Raw genomic sequence first — 21,522 nt, forward strand, 5'->3', positions numbered from 1 at the left:
GGTCTTAATGATGTGACAACTGCAGGTTGAGTCTGTAATAATGTAACTAGATATATTTTAGTTCAGGGAAAGCTAACAATGGTCAAACTATCCACACCATTGCAACAATTATTGCCTGAACTGTACAATGACAAATGAGCATTTTCTGATGAAGAAATTAGGATTTCCGTCGTCAACCCAAGAAGGGTGAAACCTTTCAGTGCAAAACTTATGTTGGCAAATCAGAAGCCTGCTCAATTATTGAGGATTGCTCATTTGCCATCGGTCTTCTTGAGCTATAACCTAGTGTGAGATTTTCCCCACATTTCTTTCAGAAATGGGAACTTTATAAGCTGCCTCTTATCATCAAGCAGTGCAATATCAAGGACTCAATCTCACAGATCGACGGAACCTACCTGTTCTTATCGTGCAGCTTGTAGATCTCATTGGTTTGAAGAATCAGTTGTTTCTCCAGCTTGTATGTAAACAAGGAATTTTCCAAAAGCTGAATTTCGAGCCTTGAGGTTTGGTTCAAGACCTAAATGTAAGTTCATAAATCATTATTCCTGTGAATTATTTATTTTCTCTTAATAGCATGTCAGAATGAAACAGTTATTCACAGAGACGTTTTAAAGTAATTAATAATCAACAGCGATAAAAAGAACATAGCAAAATCCCTGTATTGTTGTTCATTATGCTACCATTTGGACAAGGAATGTACAGCTTTTATACACTTTTTACATTGTGACAGCTGATCAAGGAACACTGGAATAAGAGGAGGCTGCTCAGCCCACCAAATCTGTTCTGGCATTCAATTAGATCATGATGGCTTGTACCTTTATTCAACAGACACACTTAGACTCTACAATCCTGGATATGCATTTCCATCATAATATTGCCATCACTCAGCCAAATGTGACATTGTGAGTGTCAACCTCAGTGTCTCTGGGTCAGGGATCCTATTCCCAACTCCCCAGCGACACCCCCCCCGCCACCCCCCCCACCCCTCCCCCAGCACACAAAGGAAAACGTGTTCAGTGGGTATGGACAAACCCAGGCTGCATTCGGTTAATTTATTCACATCCTAAGCTCATAAAGGATACTCACCAGATTGAATTTCTAATGGGTGATTGGGAAGTCATTTGGAAATGGTAATGCTGCATCAGAAAAGTTCAAACCATAAATCCAGCAAAAACCTGGAACTCTACACTGATCCACAGGCTGAACGAATGTTTTAGGTGTCTGTACGAGTGACACTCTGAAACGGTGAATGATTGAGTGTGATTGGGCTGTGTGTATCTATCTATCTGCTTATGTGCATGTGTGTACATCTTTGTGCAACTGTGTGAGTGTGTGTGTCTGCTGCTCAGGGATTAAGGCTGCTGGGTTGTGGCATGATGGTAGGAGGGCATGATGGTGGAGTCCAAAACAGTGAGGGGTGTAGGGAAGAGAAACTGGGAGCCAGTTAGCTGAGTCCCTCCAGGGAGCCCATTCCAAATCATTGCATCACTTTATTTCCTGAAGAAGGGCTTATGCCCGAAATGTCGATCCCCCTGTTCCTTTGATGCTGCCTGACCTGCTGAACTTTTCCAGCAAAACATTTTTAAGCTCTGATCTCCAGCATCTGCAGTCCTCACTTTATTCCTAGTTGATTTTAACCTACTGCGAATCCTCTTGCAAGGATGCCTTCCTTGAAGAAGCTCTCCTCCTCCCTCTACATTCCTGAAGAAGGGCTTATGCCCGAAACATCGATTCTCCTGTTCCTTTGATGCTGCCTGACTTGCTGCGCTTTTCCAGCAACACATTTTTAAGCTCTGATCACCAGCATCTGCAGTCCTCACTTTCTCCTAAATCATTTTATTTCCCCTCATCTCAATCCCTCGTTCTTTCGTTAATCATCCTCAATGTTTGTCCTCTAGTAACCAACCAACCCCAGAGAGTTCTTCAGATGGAAAATATAATGCTATTTGTTTGAATGATTGATGTTACATTAAATTGAATTAGCTTTATTGTCACGTGTACTTAAATGAATACAGTGAAAAGTTTACAAGTCGCACTAACAGCACCCTTTTAGGTACATGGTACCGCGATACAGGTTCTTCAATATAAGTTTTTAGGGGAAAAAAGAATTTAAAAATAAGGAAATAAAAAGTTTAGAACAACAGTCCTTCCAGCCCGGTTCCTGCTGGCACTTTGGCATCATCTTAAAGTGGGAGCTTTTACATTTATGGGTTAATTCTTCATTTCTTCATCTCTGACAACAAGCTCCCCATTCCGGTCCCCACCAACCCCAACCCACACAGAAAGAGTTGAAAAATAACTGACTAAATGTGATGAGTATTAGGTGTTAACACAAAGACTATGAAAATCGACCCGTTCCTTCAGGAAGAAGCTTTAGAGTCCCCACAATCTTAAACTATTTATTGACATTTTCCTCAGCTTTGTTTCCGTGCCAGTTGGGCTGATCACTCTCACAAACCAACTTAAACAAAATTCTTACAATATGCTGTAACCAGATAAAGATACCAGAGACATATTTGCAAGAATCACTCAGACTTGTGTGATTTCTGCCAGTGAATGTTTTTTAAGGCTCTTATTTAATTTGGAATGAGGTGCTAAAGAATGTGTGTGTGTGTGTGTGTGTGTGTGTGTGTGTGTGTGTGTGTGTGTGTGTGTTATTTTGGCCCAGTTTAAGCATGAAGCTTTGAAGCATGTTGTAGCTCTTGCAACAGCTGATTGATCCTTACTCCCAAACACTCCCCCCCACTGCCGCCCACCCCCCCCCCCCCCTCCCAAATCAACAACATTTCACTCCTGCCATCCCCAGTGTGGTCTTACCTGCGTCTCCACATCTGTGAGTCTGCGTGTTTGCTCTGCTGACTGACTCAGCAGACTGGTACCAATCTCCAGGATAGTAGCTGTGTGATTCTGAACGGCAGTCTGCTGGATCTGAACCATCTCGGCCTTCATATTCTCCTGGATATAATTCTCCAGCTGCAACGAGGTCATTTGAAAAGTCTTTAAATATCTAGCCTTTTCTGAAATAAACTCAGTATGATTACTGGGCAAAGTGCAGCAAGTAGCAACAACTTGCTTCTTTGTGACAGCTTTCTCAACATTCCCTAGCCATTCAATGAAATTTGGAAGCGTAGTCAATTTGGTAAAGGAAAAAACATGGCTGCCAAATTGCACGCAGCAAAATCACACAAACAGAAATATTAGATTATCAATTAGTGTTAAGTACTGGTTCTCAAAAATGAAATGATCATGTTCGAGCCTTGCAATCTTTTTGAATTACCCGAGGGCATGAGGTGCCTCGAAATCCCCGCTACTTTTCCCACATAATGTCTCAGCCAAACAGAGTTGACTTGCCAAACAATCAATACACTTTTCTCCTGAGGTATAAATTGCTGCAGTCATTCAAAATATGTCTCACTTTTATTTATCCTGATGCATGCAAGGTGAGAAGATCCAGTAACATGTCTCTCTTTTCAGAAATACCAGCAGAACCTGCCTGCGACAATCCTGTATGAGAGGATGTTAAGACTATACTGGGCATTGTGGAAAGAGTAGCATTCTCTTAGACAGGGTGCTGAATGGGACTAGTCTAAAGATGAGTAATCTGTGTAGCACCTTCTTTCTAGTTCTACCAATGTAATTATTACTAATGTGGACAATGACAACTGGATCACTCCTCTCTTACTCCATGTTACTCTCTGGCCACAAGGAGTCTTTCACCCTGGCACAAGGCAGGCAGCATGCCTTTCAAACTCATGCTCACAGGTATAGAGAACATTAGCTATCCTCCTAATGATACCATTCCTGACCACTACTACATTTTCCTATTTCCTCCACTCTACTTGAACAGCTCCCTGTATTCAGGTATAATGACCAGTTTCCTCACCTTCCTCCCTATCCTCACTCAGTTATCAAGACCTTGGATAATTGCAGTTGGATAATTGCTTGAGAGCTGCCCCCATATCTGCCTCATCTACAATCACACCTTCCTGTTCTTGATCATAGTACACATTTGAATGATCAAGTTTAAGAGGTATGACAGCTTCCTGGAGTTCAGTCCTGCCCGATATAGTGCAGTATCTCAGTTCAGACCCTAGCTCCTCAACTTGGATCTAAAGTTGCTTGGGCTGTAGATACTTGCTACGTTTCTGGATATAATGGATCATATGGTACCCAGCAACTCCCACACACTGTAAATACGATATATCATCCAGTTTGCTATCTTTATTTTATTTGTTATTAATTAATCACATTGCTATCACTGCTATTATCATTTGAAGAATCTCCATTCTTTACACTATCTTGTATTGTTTTATATACCAGCATCAATCTTATACCTAACAAGCACTTTATAAGAAAAAGAAAGAAAAAAAGACTAGAGACCTGAAAACAAACTGATGATTATTACCTACAAGACTAGAAATACTCACCAATCCTATTCACCAATCAGCTGCCTTGTTCAGACAAAAACAACCAAGTATGTCTCTCCTTCCTCTGCTAAACTTGAGATGTACAACTGCAGCACTGTATTACACAAGTCACACTAAATTGGCTACTTATATATGCATGAAACATAATAGGCCAATTGGAGTCAGTTTTTCTTTAAGTCTAACTTAATAAGTTCTAATCACTTTATAGGAGACAATTGCTATAGTTTGCCTCAAGGTCTTCTCTCTTGCAAGAAGCTTGAGCTGATCCAAGCAGTAGCAGAAAGCGATGTCCATTCTTACTATCTGGAAGTTTTACAGACAGCTATGAGGTACACACCTTCATAGAAAATAGGAACAAGAGTTGGCTATTTGGCCCCTCGAGTCTGCTTCACCGCTCAATACAATCATATCTGATTATCCTTCTTAGTACCATGTTCTCACTTCCACCCCATTTCCTTTGATCACTTTATTTTGAAGAACTATATCTTTCTCCTTCTTGAAAACATTCAATGTTTTTCCTTCAACTGTTTTGTGCAGCAGACAATTTCAAAGATTCACCACTCTGGCTGAAGAAATTTCTCTTCATCGCAGTCCAAATTGACCAACCCCATATCCTTGTCTGTGACTTTTGGTTCTGGTCTCCCTGGTCCTTGGGAACATTCTTTCTACATTTGCCCTGTCTCGTCCTATTGGAATTTAAAGGCTTGTGTGAGATCCCCCCTCATTGTTCTAAACTCAAGTAAATATTGTTCTAACCAATCCACATTTCCTTCAATATCAACCCTGCCATTCCAGGAGTCAGTCTGGTAAAACTTTGCTGCAATCCCTCCACAACCAAAACATTATTCCTCAGATAAGGAGACAAAAACTGCAGACAATACTCCAGGTATGGTCTCACCAAGGCTTTTACAATTATCAGCAAGACATCCTGTAATGGCTATCCTCTTGCTGTGAAAAGAGGAGAAAGTGAGGTCTGCGGATGCTGGAGTATCAGAGCTGAAAATGTGTTGCTGGAAAAGCGCAGCAGGTCAGGCAGCATCCAAGGAGCAGGAAATTCGACATTTCAGGCATAAGCCCTTCATCCTGATTAAAGCACATGGGATTGTCTATAATTGACTGACATAGATAGAGAACTGGGAGAAAGTGAGGACTGCAGATACTGGAGATCACAGTCAAAACGTGTGGCACTGGAAAAGCACAGCACATTTCCTGATGAAGGGCTCATGCCCAAAATGTCAAATTTCCTGCTCCTTGGATGCTGCCTGACCTGCTATGAAAGCCAACATTCCACTTGCCCTCTTCACTGCCTAATACACCTGCATGCTTATTTGCAGTGACTGCTGTAGAAGACTCCCAGCCCTCATTGCACCTCTCCATTTCCCAATTTGTTCCAATCTGATAATTATCCATTTTCCTGTTTTTGCTACCAAATTGGATAATCTCATATTCAACAACATTATACTTCATCTGCCATGCGTTTGTCCATGTATTCAACTCATCCAAATCACACAGAGGCTTCATCCTCCTAACATTCATTCTCCCATCTAATTTTGTGTTGTCTGATAACTTATATTCATCACATTTAACTCCCTCATCTAAATCATTAGTATATATAGAGTGAATATCTTGAGTCTAAGTTTTGATTCTTATGGTACCTCATTAGTCACTGGCTGTTGCTCAGAAAATGACCCATTTATTCCTATTGCTTGTTTTCTGTCTGTTAGCCAGCCCCCTATGTCAAAAAGTGCGGCACTGGAAGAGAACAGCCAAAGAATCTTTTGGGGCCTTGGATGGAGGTGAGGACGGATCCTTCCATGTCCAGCAGAAACTTTCCTGCACTGCCAAAGACATTATCTGCTGCGTCCGTTGCTCTCAATGGGCGGTCTTCTCTACATTGGAGAAACAGGACACCGACTTGCGGAACGTTTCACAGAACATTTCTGGGACACATACACCAAACAACCTCACCATCCTGTGGCCGACCACTTCAACTCCCCCTCCCACTCTGGCAAGGACATGCAAATCCTGAGTTGCCTTCACTGCCAACTCCTAGCCACCTGACGACTGGAGGAAGAAAGCCTCATCTTCTGCCTTAGGACGCTCCAACCATATAGGATCAATGCCAATTTTACCCGTTTTCTCATCTCTCCTCCCCTCACCTTATCCCAGATCCAACCCTCCAACTCAGCACTGCCCTCTTGAACTGTCCTATCTGTCCATCTTCCTTCCCACCTATCTGCTCCACCATCCACTCTGATCTATCGCCATCACCCCAACCTTCACCTACCTATTGCCTTCTCAATTACTTTCACCCCCAGCCCCCCTCCCATTTATCATTCATCCCCCTTGGAACCCTGCCCTCTTCCTGATGAAGAGTTTATGCTTGAAACATTGACTTTTCTGCTCTTTGGATGCTGTCTGACTGGCTGTGCTTTTCCAGTGCCACACGTTTTGACTGTGATCTCCAGTATCTGCAGTCCTCACTTTCTCCCAGTTCTCTATCTATGTCAGTCAATTGTAGACAATCCCATGCGCTTTAATTTTACATGCTAATCTCTTATGTGGGATCTTATTTAAATGTTCAAGTAAACCACATTCACTGGTTTCCCTTTATCAATTATATTAGTTATATCTTTGAAAAATTTCAATAGATTTGTCAAGCATAATTTCCTTTTTGTGTATCCATGCTGACTCTCCTTTAAGTTCCCTGACTAACGTACACTTAACCAAGCCCTGGCTTTGTACTTGATACTCCTCACATATCCCTGGTGTAACTTGTCCAGAATATCTTGTCTCTGAGGCTGGAATGGCTGGCCTTTCTCCAAACACTAGCAGAATTGGTATTCATGGTCAACCAACTGGCATATGATCTGGCCAATACTAATAAGTTTTCAATCTTTCCTTTGTTGTTTCTATTGGAATTGATTGAGCATGCTTATGTTGCTGGTTACCACATCACTGTGGCATGAGTATACAATTCAATCTCATGAAGAAATTCCTTGTCATTTGTTGTAAATCTGTCAAATGTTCACTCTGGAGACTGTATCCAACATCATTAGTAGCTTTTCCTGTACATATTTTATCACATTGTCCAGCCTCGAGAGACAGAATTAGAATCTCTGTACATGTAGAGTTACCCTTGTTCACTCTTCATCATTTATTATGGAACTCAATTGTTTATGGTCCATCTCCTTGAGCACATTCAGATCAATGACTGAACATTTCTTTGTATGCACAAATAACCAGAGAGCTACCACCTTTACAATACGCAATGTCTCTTAGAGTCTGACAATGCTCTGGAGGCACAATATACCAATTTCCAACAACCATCTCGTTACTTCTGTACTTTGTAGCAGAAACATAGCTGCTGTGAAAGTTGGAAAGGATGGATTGTGGTAGATCAGGGGCATCTGTGGATGTTAGGATGACCTTGATGTTTTGGAAAGCATCCTCCTGATGTGAGACCCAGTATCTTCCCTGTGTCTTCCTGAAGAGTTGCTTCAAGGATTCATGTCACTATTGCCAAATGAGGCAGAATATTTCACCAATTATTTACCATACCTAGAAATCCTTGTAAGTCATGAACTGATGAGGCATTAATTAACAACCTTCATTTATTGTCGACCTGGCATTACTCCATTCTTGCCAACATTCTGTCCCAAGGAGTGAATAGATTCCTTGGAAAATTAACACTTGTTGAGGATAAGCCTATCTTCCTGTAGGCATTTCAAACCTGTATGGAGCTTCTGATCATATCTCTCAGCTGTTTTTCTGTGTATCATCCACTGTGTTGAGCTGTGTCAGGTCAATGCATATTTGATTGGTTTTGTCACCAGAGAAATTATGCCCCATCTGGCTATTCCTTCAATTTGCTTCTGAACTTGATTCATTAAGGAATGTGAAATCTTCCTGGGTATCTAGACACATAAATTTCTTTTAACATGATGCAGCATCTAGCATTAAGTTTTCCCTAATCCTGTGAACAATTTATGGTAACCTTTCTCAAAGGTACTCCTGTTCTGTGCAACTTCTTCATCCTTTTAAACAAGGTGAGGGCAAAACATGAAATCTTGCTCAAGAATGATGTTTCCTGACTAATAATGATATATGCACTCTCATTCTCTCACACACTGCAGATTCCCTTGCAATGGGGCAGCACAGTGGCTCAGTGGTTAGCACTGCTGCCTCACAGTGCCAGGGACCCGTGTTTGTTTCCAGCCTCGGGCGACTGTCTGTGTGGAGTTTGCACATTCTCCCTGCGTCAGCGTGAGTTTCCTCCCACAGTCCAAAGATGTGCAGGTCAGGTGAATTGGTCATGCTAAATTGCCCGTACAGTTAGATGCATTAGTTAATGGGAATGGGTCTGGATGGGTTATTCTTCGGAGGGCCGGTGTGGACTAGTTGGGCCAAAGGGCCTGTTTCCACACTGTAGAGAATCTAATCTAATATCACACTCCAGGGAGTTATGCCGCATGGACTTTGTAGTTTTATCTCTATAGCTTGTAACTTCTGTTTCTTGTTCCATGACATACAAACTGGCAGGGCAGGGTCATTACCCTTGTGTCAGATTTGAAATTGGTGACACTCATTGACACAAACAGGTTATCTAAAACTCAAGTTGTTTGGATATCATTTTCCCCTCCAATAGCATTGGGTATTTTCTTTTCTAATTCTGGAGGTTCTACCACATTAATGTCTTTGTATGAGTAACCTTTAACCTTTTGCTGGTTTGAAACGTCATCCTAATTCTACACAGCCTCTACAAGTTACCTGCACTTCTCCAGATGTAGCATTATTTTGTCATAGCTGGTCACAGCTTGTGTTTGTGAGGCTTTTATGATCCACAGCACTGATGCTGACTCTTAGTGTTTGTTCTTTGAAAAACTCTTTATTTTAGCTTGCCATGTGTGTTTTTAAACCACAAAGTGGATAGGTTCTGTTGCTCTTTAATAAAAAGATTGTCCTTTTGTCTGTATTTCTTCTTGATTGCTGCTTCCAGCACAATTTAAACACCTTTCTCTAAAGTCAAATCTTCTTTTGACTGAATCAAAACTGACAAAGACTCATCAATAATTCCAATAACAATTCCAACTCTTATGACTTGTGATTTCAATGCTTCATTGTTACAGTTTTCTACAGATCTATAGATATCATTTATTGAAATTCTTTATGGATTCCTTTGGATGCTGAGCGCTTCCATCAAATTTTGTTCTTTCAAGAATTTTAGTATTTGTCAAAAAATGTTTGTTGAACATCTTCAGCAGAAAGTGAAGATTTGTAGCATCATCAGCATTGTCATTGTGAATGCAATAGTGTCTATTTACTTGTTCAGTTTATGATTATGTATTTAAGTTGAAATCAATTCTGTATCTTCGGGAATGTTTTCTCCAAGATTTTCAATGCTATGCTTGATTTTGGGCCTACTTTGATATTAAATCTTGCAGGTAGTGTTACTTTCCTTACATGTCTTCCTATTGTGATTATTTATTTTTCTTTCTTTTAAGCTTTTCAATTCTGCAGTTTCTCAATGGTGCTCCATGTGAATAGAGGGCAGCCACAGGCTATTCAGCCCCACAGGCCTGCTCCATTCATGGCTGGCTTGATTGTAATCCTCTTCAGGATGAGAGTTCCAAAGATGCAAACGCTTGTCAGAAAAGTCACCTCTCCTCTTGTTTAAAATTGGTGGCTCCTTAGTATTAAACAGGGATCCCTGGTACTGGATTCTTCTCCAAGAAGAAACGTCTTCTCCACATCGACCCCGTCAAAACCCCAGAATTTTGTATATTTCAATGAACTCATCTCTTGCTCTTCTAAGTCCTAGCAGGTACAAGTTTAGCCAGTCCAACCTTCCTTCATAACATAACCCACTCATTCCAGTTATTGCTGTAAATAGCAATGCTGTTTTATTTTCCTTGCTTTAAGGCATTCAAACTGTGCAGTAAAGCAACATTGTGTTGTTTTCCTTCTTTTAAAGCCATTAATTCTGTTAAGTAGAAATGCTATACAGTGGTCTTCCTGTGTTCTAGTCGTCAAAATGGAGATTTCTCACTTTTTCCCAAGCAAAATGGATGATTTTCCATCTCTTCATAGTCAAATACATGTCCCTTTTCTACAACTCGCCCCAACTAAAACCTTGTGCTTGCAGGATTACACCCGAAAAAAAAACTCTCTGCTCAATCATGTTTGACAAAGAGTGAGCAGAAAACATTAGAATCTTCTTTTCAGGAAATTTTCCAGAATATACAAAGCCAAGATTCTTCTACAAAAGAAACAATAAACTCCGAGAGAAATCCCGTCTCAGTGGGATTCGGACCAGAAAATAGTTTAATCACTTCACTAAGTTTTTGAAGAGCTGAAAACTTGTTGAATTTGGTGTGAATGATGTTTTGGCTTTTATACTCATTGAAGTTTCATCTACAATGCACGAGAGTGAATACTGTCCACATGTCTGGGTGAGTGCAGCTTCAGGAACACTCAATAATGTCTATATTTCAGATCCATTAAATGAATCCAATGCGTATTTGAATCAATAGCCAAGATAACTAGCTCGGCCCTCTGGATTATGAGTCCATTGACCATAGCACTACACCATTGACTCCCTTGTTTGTGTCTGAAAAGCTGCTTCCAGTGGGGCAACTCAGCAATCAGTACCAAATCCCTTGCTGATTTTAACATAAATGTAGCTTGGTATGATTAAAATGCTTGCAGCTAATTCTAAATTTGGCTAAATAGTTGCTAGTGAGGACAAAAGCAGGAAGGTATCAATGAGCAGAAAAATGGCAAATATAATTCAGTCTTGCAGCATTCAAGTTCTGCTGTACAAAGAGACTGATTTTAAGATCTCTTGTTAAACTGTACATTGTGTACAAATGTGAGAAATGTATCTCTTTTAGATTCTCAAATACTTGAAACAACATATACAATCTCCTATTGCCTCCACTGTAGATGAACTATAGTGGACAGAAAGTCTGTTAGGCCCATCTAGTCTATGCTGGTGCAGATATTCTATACAGGGCTCCTCCCACTCCCTGACTGCAGTCCCACAGTAATCTGATTGACTCTTGACAGCTTTCTATTAAGTCACTCAGTTCAAGGACTGCAAATTGCTCCCCACTGATGCTCACATTCAGAAGATGCTCAAAGGACACGCCCATCGGCCTGAATACTTTGCTCTGCGCCACTGAGTGAATGTTGTGTGCAACTTGCCACCTGCCCTTAGATCCTACTTTTCTGACTAGTATGACATGTTAGATCTTTTCAAAGTCCATGTACACTACATCCAAGCATCTTCTACCCACTATCCTTTAAAAAAAATTCAAGGGCGTTCTTTCCTTAACAAATCCATGCCGATTATTCTTGGTTAATCTGTGGCTCTCTAAGTGACAATTCATAGCTTTTCTCACAACTTTGTGCAGTCAGTTGTTCAGGCAATTTCCACCTCTCTTTTGAAAGGAGAGTACAATATTGTTAGCCCTTCCCAACATGCCTATACCAAAGGACACGGTAAATGATCATCTGGATGTTGATCCAATTGGGTGCTGGGAGAAATATTCAGGTCTGATATCTGCTGAGACAGGATTGGATCCAGTGGGGAGGATACCAATGCACTCTCAGATCTGGTCACACCCATTCCCCTCCAGTAGTGATCCTACGGGATCATTTGTCAAATAGCAGCAGACTGTCAGGTGTTAGGGTTTATTTTGTGTGGGCAGCTGATATGCATAATGTCGGTTTTCAAACAAAACACAAAAGTGAACGTGAATCCTGGAAAAGAAACTTGCAAAATGGTGACGCAGTGTATACTGTTTAAAAACACAATTAGCAAACAAGAGGAAGCTGACGCTGTTTTTACGGCCTGACTCTCAGGACCTGTGGAGTGGGGGCTGATTCTACTATTTCTCCAATAAATATTCCAAGCTGAAATGTAATGTCATCACTTTCCCTTAACCGTTTTCTTCAAAGAACTTAAAGACTTCCTTTCATTCCTTTTACCTCTTTTTTTTTGGAAATCACAACCTACATCAAATGATCTCAAATTCCAGCAGGCACACACATTAACAAACATTTGTTCAAAACAAGCAGCTCCATTTTTCCAGAAGGTTTCAGGTGTGTGTTTCAAAAATGCACATTACAGCTGCAACATGTGGATCGGCAGCTGTCTCCTCAAAGCCCAGCTCTCAGAAAAGAAACATGCATCTCAGAGTTAAACTAACTTATTATCTTTGAAATTAGAGTATCGTCAGCTTCTATAAACACCACAAAAGAATAAAAGATGGAAAATCTCACCTTTCAACGCTTATGACCCACAACTTTTGTTAAAGATTCTGCTATTCTCCTTTCCACCTCCTGCAGACTCATCTTGCATTTATTCACTTGTCCCATTACCACCTCCTTTTGCCTTGCCTCGGTGCCCTGATTTGTGTAGCCAGAGACCCTCCACTGAGCCCAGTGTCAGAGACTCAGGCCAAAGAAGCAGGACTTAAAATGTTATATTGATTCAAACCTGGTCTAACTGAGTGATTATCTAGTGTAAATGAACTGATCATCCCAACAGAGTCTTCGACCTGTACTTCCCATCTGTCCAACCAGCACTAACCTACCCACCGACTCAACATGACTGCTCACCTACCCACCCACTCAATCACTCAAACAACCAACCACTTACTCAATCATCCACAGATGGATTCAACTGCTCAGCCATTCACTCAAACCCAGTTACTCATCCCGCACCCACCCCAATACCAACTCAACCACTTACTCATTCACCCACTCACTAACATAGTGAAAAACTTGAGATCTTTAAAAACCTGAGTATGAAAGGTCCTGTCATTAAAAACGGGGCCATGCTCGCTCCTTGCGTGTCTTCTCCTATATTCATTGGTTTGGCTACATACACCACTTCACTGCTGCAGCTGGAGTTAGTTCCTTGGCTGAGAGATCTCAAAAGTACACTCAGCATGTTTAGAGCAAGAGGATGTGTAAGGAAAGGGTTAGCCTATTCGAGGTCTGTAAGATAACTAGTGCATAGATGCAGAAGATGTGGGCTGGATTCAAAATTAGTATTTTGACTCTGCCTTCACTAAGGAGAGGGATGATTCAGACATTCTCGTTAAAGAAGTGTGTAATTTTAGATAAAACAAGCACAATGATAAGGGAGGTGCAGGAGGGACTGACTTCCTCGAATAAATCACCAGATGAACAGTATCCAAGGCTGTTACAGGAAGCCAGGGTGGAAATAACAGATATTCTGAGAATCATTTCCCAATCTCACTAGATACAGATATGGTACCAGGTGATTGGAGGTCAATAAATATTGTACCATTACTCAAAACAGGTGTGAGGAATTAGCCAAGTAATTATAGACAGGTCAGTCTGACCTCAGTTATGAGTTGAAAATTGTGGTGCTGGAAAAGTACAGCAGGCAGGCAGCATCTGAGGAGCAGGGGAATTGACGTTTCCTGAAGGAAGGCTTATGCCCGAAACATCGATTCTCCTGCTCCTTAGATGCTGCCTGGCCTGCTGTGTTTTTCCAGCACCATATTTTTCAACATAGTCTCTAGCATCTGCAGTCCTCACTTTCTCCTAGTTGACCTCTGTTATGAGCAAATTATTAGAATGAATGTTGAGAGACAGGATTAGCTGTTACTGGAAAAGGCAGGACTAATTTGGGATAGTCAGCATGGTTTGTTTTGGAAAAATTGTATCTTTCTAACAGAACTTAAGTATTTTGAGGAAATAACAAAGAGAATTGATGAGTATATTGGCGTGCATCTTATCCACGTGAAGTCTAGTAAGATATTTGACAACATCCCATAGAAAAGTAAAAGAACAAGGGATGAGAGAGGGATGTTCTGATTTTGGTCCAAAATTGACTCAATGACAGGAAAATGTCGAAGGATGTTTTTGCCAATTGAAATTGGTTTCCAATGGCATTCCACAGGTCTCAGTGTTAGGTTCCTTAATGATTGAGCCTTAAACAAGGGGGACATGACTGGGAAATTTGGCATGAAAAGTAGCATGAAGACTTGATAGTGAAGAGAATGGTTGTCAACTGCAGAACGAAATCAATGGTTTGGGTGAGTGGGCAGGACAATGGGAAATGGAATCCAGTCTGGAGAAGCATAAAGTTATGCACTTGGGGAAGGCAAGAAAACCCTCAGTCCATTCAGGGGAACCTGAATCTGCACCTGAAGCACTGGAACCTACAAGTCTATGAACCAGGTGGAGTTGAATGGTTGGCTGCGTTATCCAGCCAGTGCAGGCATGATGGTCTGGCCTCTTTTCTGTGCCATACCATTCCAGTGGTTCTCTGGTTAAATGACTGGTTACAGAAATCTCTGGGCAGCATCAACACTTACCCAAAGATCTGGCCACAAACTCTCCTGCCTTCAACCAAATCATAAGCCTCTTCCTTTGTCCATCTTCCCATTCCCCTTTTACTAACTTACTTGAAGCCTGTCATATTTTTCTACCTTTTTCTCCCTTTTCACAATTCTGTGAAAGGTCGCAGACCTGAAACCAAAACAGTTTCTATATCACAGTTATCTGCCTTATCTTGCGGAGTATTTCCAGCATTTTCTGCCTTTATTTCAGATCGTCAGCATTTGACATTGATTTAAGATCAACTTCACGGGAATGAAGAGTTTGGGAATCTGTTTGATGCACTGGATTCACAGAACATTGAATGCTACAGTACAAATAGCCCAAATGAAATAGAGTGGGGATGTGATGAGGTGCGTAAAGCTCTAACAGAGAGATTCTTAATGGTGGAGGGTGTCATACGGGCATTTTAACTCTTCTTGACAGCTGAAAACTAAATGGTAGTGAACCTGTGCTCGGTTTTAAACCACAGTTACCTCAAGTAATAGACAACAGAATGCTGGCATTTAAGGAAAAAGCATCCTTGGATCAATGCGTTAAGACAGTAGACAATCACATTGAACTGCCAGGGACCAGGGTTCAATTCTCGCCTCAGGCAACTCTCTGTGTGGAGTTTTCACATTCTCTGCGTGGGTGTTCTCTGGTTTCCTCCCACAATCCAAAAATGTGCAGTTTAGATGAATTGGCTAAATTGTCCCGTAGTGTTAGGTGATGGGGGAATAGGTCTGGGTGGGTTGTGCTTCAGCGGGTCGGTGTGGACTTGTTGGGCCGAAGGGCCTGTTTGCACACTGTAAGTAATCTAATGTTATATTCAGCGCAATGTTATAGATTTAACTAATTGGATTCAGATCCAGCAGATAAATATTGCCTTAGAGAAATGGAGAACAAAAACACTAAGTTTTCCGTGAACACCAAAAGTTGGTTATTAACACATCATTAATCATTCATTTAAAATCAAAATTCTAGTGATTAGTTAGAAACTGAATCTTTTGAATAATTCCTGTTTCTCTTTATTCCTGTCTCCCTCTCTCTTACACAGAGACAGAAACACACCGTCAGGACAAAGGGAATTGCTGAGCTGTTCTAGCCTCAGGAGAGTCAGTGTGTTGTAATCCAGTGAAGTTTTTGATTTGCTCCACATATCACATATTTGGGGTGAACAGCCTGTCAAATCCCAGAATCCTCAATAAATATGGAGCACTACATTGGATGTTTTTAAACAAGGAAACGCCTGAGTGATAGCAAGGCACATACTTCAGAAAATCAATGAGACTGAACATATGGTCAGAATTTCATCGCAGTACTGAATGGATTAAGAATTGGAAAAACTAACAGTGCTGAAGGAGACCATTCAGTCCACGCTGTCTTGCTCAAGGAGAGAAAGTCATCAACCTCAGTCCCATTTCTCTTACACAAGTTCCTCATCCTCAAGCACTGTCCAAAACTTACTTTAAAATTAATGCAATATGCCACAATCAACTTTTCAAGCTGAGAATTTCAGATCCTGACAACTCACTGAGTGAAAACACTTTTGCTCAACTCCCCTGGAATCCATTTTCAATTATTCTGAATCTATGATCACTAGTTTTTAAAATTATTAATTAATTTCCTTACCTCAAATTAATATAGCTATGCAACACAAATAAAAAAAAATCTGCAGGTCATTCATAAGATCAAATAGAAACAAGTTTGGCTAAATTTAGTCAAGATGTGGATGGAGGTCTCAGAAATGGTGAAGAGTTGGGAAGCCATGCTTCTATGGGCTTAGTGTGACCCAGGGCCACATCTCATTAGCCATCTAATTGGTTGGCACTGGATCTGCCGATCACATTAATGGGAGCGTTCCCACCCCCTTTATTTCCACTGGATGCTTACTAGCATCTGTAAGAGGATGGAGCATTGAGCATTGATGGATTGGTGCCCCTGCAACCAGCAACTAAATGGGATTGGAGAGCATCCAGTCAGGCAGATCCCAGGAAGAATGGGAGGAGGTTTCTGGTGGCAAGCAGTGTGGATACAGCTAATGTTAATGGGTCAGGTCCATGTAGATAAAAGAGCGCTAAATAGGATGGCATCGCACCCATTCCCTGGAGCCCTCTGAGAAGTCTCCAGGATTTATCTGGAAGTACATAGAACTTACAACTCTGAAATCATATTGCTGAGATGCAATACTATTAATGGATAAGAAGCAAAAAACAGGTGAATGGAATTGGGAGAGAGATCAGACATGATCTAAATGAATAGTGAGTTTCTCAATTGCCTCTTCCTGTCTGTGGGTTCTATTTCAACATATCGTTAAAGTCATACAGTGGCATAAAATTCCTGCAACAGACAATAAATACAAGATAATACTGATTCTATTAACAACAAGATCCAATAGGAACATATCACGCACCAAGACTAACACAACCATATTTAGTTTACATGCTTAAGAATATACAGTGCAATGGAATTATACAATATTACAGAACATGAGGCCATTCAGTCCATCAGGTCTGTACCAGTTCTTCATGAGAACAATATAGTTATTCCCATTCCCCTGCTGCGTCCCTAAATCTCTGCAATGTATTTCTCCTACATTTCTAAACTTGGGATGAAGTGGGTTAAGTGACATTAGGTAGTGGTTCCATGGTTTTCTAATCCTAATGGTAAATTTAGAAAGATGATTTCTGATATAAAGAAAATCTAAACAACAAGCAAATCACTCAATTATCTCAAAAAAAGTTCCACTCTGTCAAGGAATTATAGAAATTAGATAACTAGCCCATAAAATTAAACTCTACCCAATCTTCCAATTTATTCCATGGAATCCTGCTTCAAGTAAGATATTTTTGTGTATTTGTCCAACAGCTGTATAAATTCTAGCTCCTTACATAATTAATCTTTTTTGCGCTTGTCATATAGTTTTGGGCCAATTTCTAACCTGAAAGATTGATTATTTTCACATGGTTTAAGCTAATCATTGCCTTCCTCTAGATGATTTTAACTGGCACTGAACAGATCCAACTGGTTGAAATTCTAAGTGTGTGATTGAAGGAATCCAGCGAGAGAAGGAGGCCCCACAATTATTAGGAAGAAGGTGAGTGAAATCAATGCAGTCTTAGCTTGCCTCCAATTCGGGTCCTGATTTGACAATTATTGAGTCATCATTATGATCGATCTCTTTCAGAGCATGCCCAGCAACTATTAATATTAATGACTTGGGGAGTGTTGATGAATGACTTTGATGGATGAGCCATAAAATGGGATGGAGGTAGGAATCTAGAGTCTTTCCAGGTCTTTGAGCTTGATAATTGTTAATGCTCGATGGCATTTACTTCAGACTTGAGTTCATTATAACTCTCCTTCCATCATGACCTCTTCCTTAGTTGAGCTTAGGTTTTGCATGTCAGAAATGAAGTGACAGATCTAAATATGTGGGTCAGATTCAAACAGATTCTAGCATTGAACATATTTAATAATTGAACTGAGTGAGTAGTTTCAGGGGAACTATCAAATGGTTATTAAAATCTACCCTGCTAAAATGTTATTACATGATGCCCTGGGAACATAATATTCTTCTACATTTGATTTAAAGATTTTTGGCTGCAGATTCCATTTCAGACATTTCTCTTCCCCTTCTCTCATGAAGGCTTGTGATGGTGAAATATATTTCCATAAACACTACAGCCCTCTCCGCCAAATCCCTCTCACAGAAAATTACCAGTATCTTTATAAAGAGAGGCAAATAGTGTGAATGTTTTGTCAATAATCTTCATAGCACCTTTCATGATCTCAAGGCATCTAAATAAGCTTTATAGCCAATGAAGTTGTTGTACTGTAGGAAGCACGGCGATGATAACTCAACACATTTGTTATTAATATTAGTTAAGAGAAGCATTAGTCAGAACACTAAGAGAACTGTCCTGCTTTTTTAAAAAAAATCTTTTTAAAGTGGCACAGTGGTTAGCACTGCTGTCTCACAGCGCCAGAGACCCGGGTTCAATTCCCACCTCAGGCAACTGACTGTGTGGAGTTTGCACGTTCTCCCCGTGTCTGCGTGGGTTTCCTCCGGGTGCTCCGGTTTCCTCCCACAGTCCAAAGATGTGCGGGTCAGGTGAATTGGCCATGCTAAATTGCCCGTAGTGTTAGGCAAGGCGTAAATGTAGGGGTATGGGTGGGTTGCGCTTCGGCGGGTCGGTGTGGACTTGTTGGGCCGAAAGGCCTGTTTCCACACTGTAAGTAATCTAATCTAATCGCTAGGCAAGCATTTATTGCACATCCATAATTGTCCAGAGGGCAGTTAAGAATAAACCTGCTTTGCTGTGGAACTGGAGTTACATGTAGATGTTATTAGCAACGACAGCATTTAACTTTCCTAAAAGACTTCAGTGAACCAGATGAGTTTTATTCTGACAATTGACACTGGCATTGTGGTCAGTATTAGAATCTTAATTTCAGATGTTTGAAAAACATTGATCTCAAATTCCATCCTGGTTCAGCAGCTCCTAAGTTCTATTCTTGGGAGTGTCAGTCTCGATTTTGTGTTCAGGTCTTCAGAGTGGCACTTGAACCCACAACGTTCTCGATAAGAATAATGCCCACTGAATATTTTGTTGCACTCTGATCCCTTATGCTTTTCCAGAGTTTTGATAAAGTCAACGACCAATGATCCAAAACTGGACATTTGGAAATATGATACGGAGGGGGCGGTATTGGACTGGGTTGGACAAGGACAGAAGTCACATGACCCCAGGTCATAGTTCAACAGGTTTAGTTTAAATCATAAGCTTTCCGAACACTGTTCCTTCATCAGGTGAAGGTCAAAAACACATGATTTGGGGCAAAAACGAAATCATCTCACAAAAGCCATGCAGACTGTACATTTAAAACACCAAGTGCAATGTTAAACATTAAATTAAAAATTAGTTTTTTTTATCATATTCTATTACAAAGGAACAGTAAGACTTTCAACACTGTACCATCATTCAATTAGAGTATTCTGATTTGCGGCAGTCCTCTGCTCTTCCCCCATTAACCTGCTAATTCTTCCTTTTTGAGTTTTGACATTTTAATTTCCTTTTAAGAGTTAATGATGAATTGGTTTCCACCCCCACCCCCCCACGTACTTGAGCAAAACCCATCATTTTGCACAACCTCTTCCGAATCTCCCATAAATCTTTCTGCTTTAAGAAGAATGAGCCCACTTTCTCTTTTCCTCTCTGCAGAACTTTCATCCCTGATACCATTCTGCTCAGTCTCTTCTGCTCCCTCTCTGAATCCTCGACATTTTTACCTAAGTAGAGTGGCATGGTGACTCAGTGGTTAGCACTGCTGTCTCACAATACCAGGGACATAGGTTCAATTCCACCAACAGGGTGACTGTCTGTGTGGAGTTTACATGTTCTCCCCATGTCTGTTGTGGGTTACTTCCATGTGCTCTAGTTTCCTCCCACAGTCCTAACATATGCGAGTTAGGTGGATTGGCCATGCTAAATTGCCCATAGCGTCTAGGGATGTGCAGGCTCTGTGCATTGGCCATGGAAAATGCAGAGTGATAGAGCGGGGTGCTCTTTGGAGAGTTGGTGTGGACTTGATGAGCTTATTATTCTATGAAGTACAGTACCTAGAAATGGAGTGAAATCTCCAACTGGAGTTTTCAGGTGATGATTTAATGTTTAGCAAAACACTTTATGAAGGACAAGGATATATTCCACAGCTTTGATCTCGTTTTCAATTTGTTTCCTGGTCAAATTATAAATAACCAATTTTGAGAGATTATAGCCCCCACATCCAGGGACCAGAATGTGTAGGTCAATTTTTCAAGTCTTCTCGCTGATCACCTTGTACATAGGTTAACGGAGAGATTATTTTGAACCCTATCTTGCACTCGGCTTAGTCCCTTCAGCTGTTTAATGTCACAGAATAGGCCCATTGATAAAAACGTAGAATCTCTACAGTGTGGAAGCAGTCATTTGGCCTATCGAGTCCACACTGACCCTCCAAAGAGCATCCTACCCTATCCATTCTTCTCTGTCTGTGTGGATTTCCTCTGGATGCTCCAGTTTCCACCCACAGTTCAAAGATGCGCAGATTAGGTGGACTGGGCGGGGCGTTGCTAAATTTCTCATAGTGTCCAGAGATGTGTAGATTAGGTGGATTAGCCATGGGAAATGCAGGTTACAAGGATAGGATGGGATGCGGTGGCTTTTCAGAGGGTCACTGTGGACTTGCTGGGCTGAATGGCCTGCTTGTAGGGATTTTATGATTCTATGGTGAATATCTCCCTCGCAAGTTGCTTTTCGATTTATTTTCCCGTTATCTCCTTTTCCTGCAGGTCACTATCGATATTTGATATTCAACACAACTGTCCAAAATCCAAGTTCCAAACCCAAACCGGAAAAGCAAATGTAAATCCTAAATCTGAAATCCCACAACCCACATCCTAAACTCAAGTCCAAACCCAAAACCCAAAGCAAAATGTAAAGCTAATCTAAATTCACAAAGCAAAATCCCAAAGTTTAAAATGAAAGTCCATTTGGGAGAAATTTAAACATTTGGCTATTATCCATATTTTCCTCTGCAGCATTAACAGGTGGCCATTTGATTTTCAGCATATCCCAAGATTAAGGGATTTCTTTATAATAAAAGTTTGAAACCAACATAAAATATTTTAAATTGTTTAATAACATATTTTATTAACACCAAGTTGTTAACAGTATGAACAGGAATTTGT

At 40.7% G+C, this 21,522-nt stretch overlaps 1 protein-coding gene across 2 annotated transcripts in view; it reads right to left on the reverse strand.

The window, feature by feature from the left end:
* angpt1 (angiopoietin 1) overlaps positions 1–21,522 on the reverse strand; it is a 278,875-nt gene that overhangs the window by 144,663 nt on the left and 112,690 nt on the right. For both annotated transcript variants that reach the window (XM_060824233.1, XM_060824234.1), the window contains exons 3-4: positions 2,818–2,973; positions 396–517 (exon numbers count right to left, since the gene is read on the reverse strand). In XM_060824233.1, coding sequence (XP_060680216.1) covers positions 396–517; positions 2,818–2,973 — 278 coding nt within the window. The remainder of the gene's footprint in view (positions 1–395; positions 518–2,817; positions 2,974–21,522) is intronic.

Source organism: Hemiscyllium ocellatum, chromosome 4 (genome assembly GCF_020745735.1).
Source record: "Hemiscyllium ocellatum isolate sHemOce1 chromosome 4, sHemOce1.pat.X.cur, whole genome shotgun sequence".
Lineage (NCBI taxonomy): Eukaryota > Metazoa > Chordata > Chondrichthyes > Orectolobiformes > Hemiscylliidae > Hemiscyllium > Hemiscyllium ocellatum.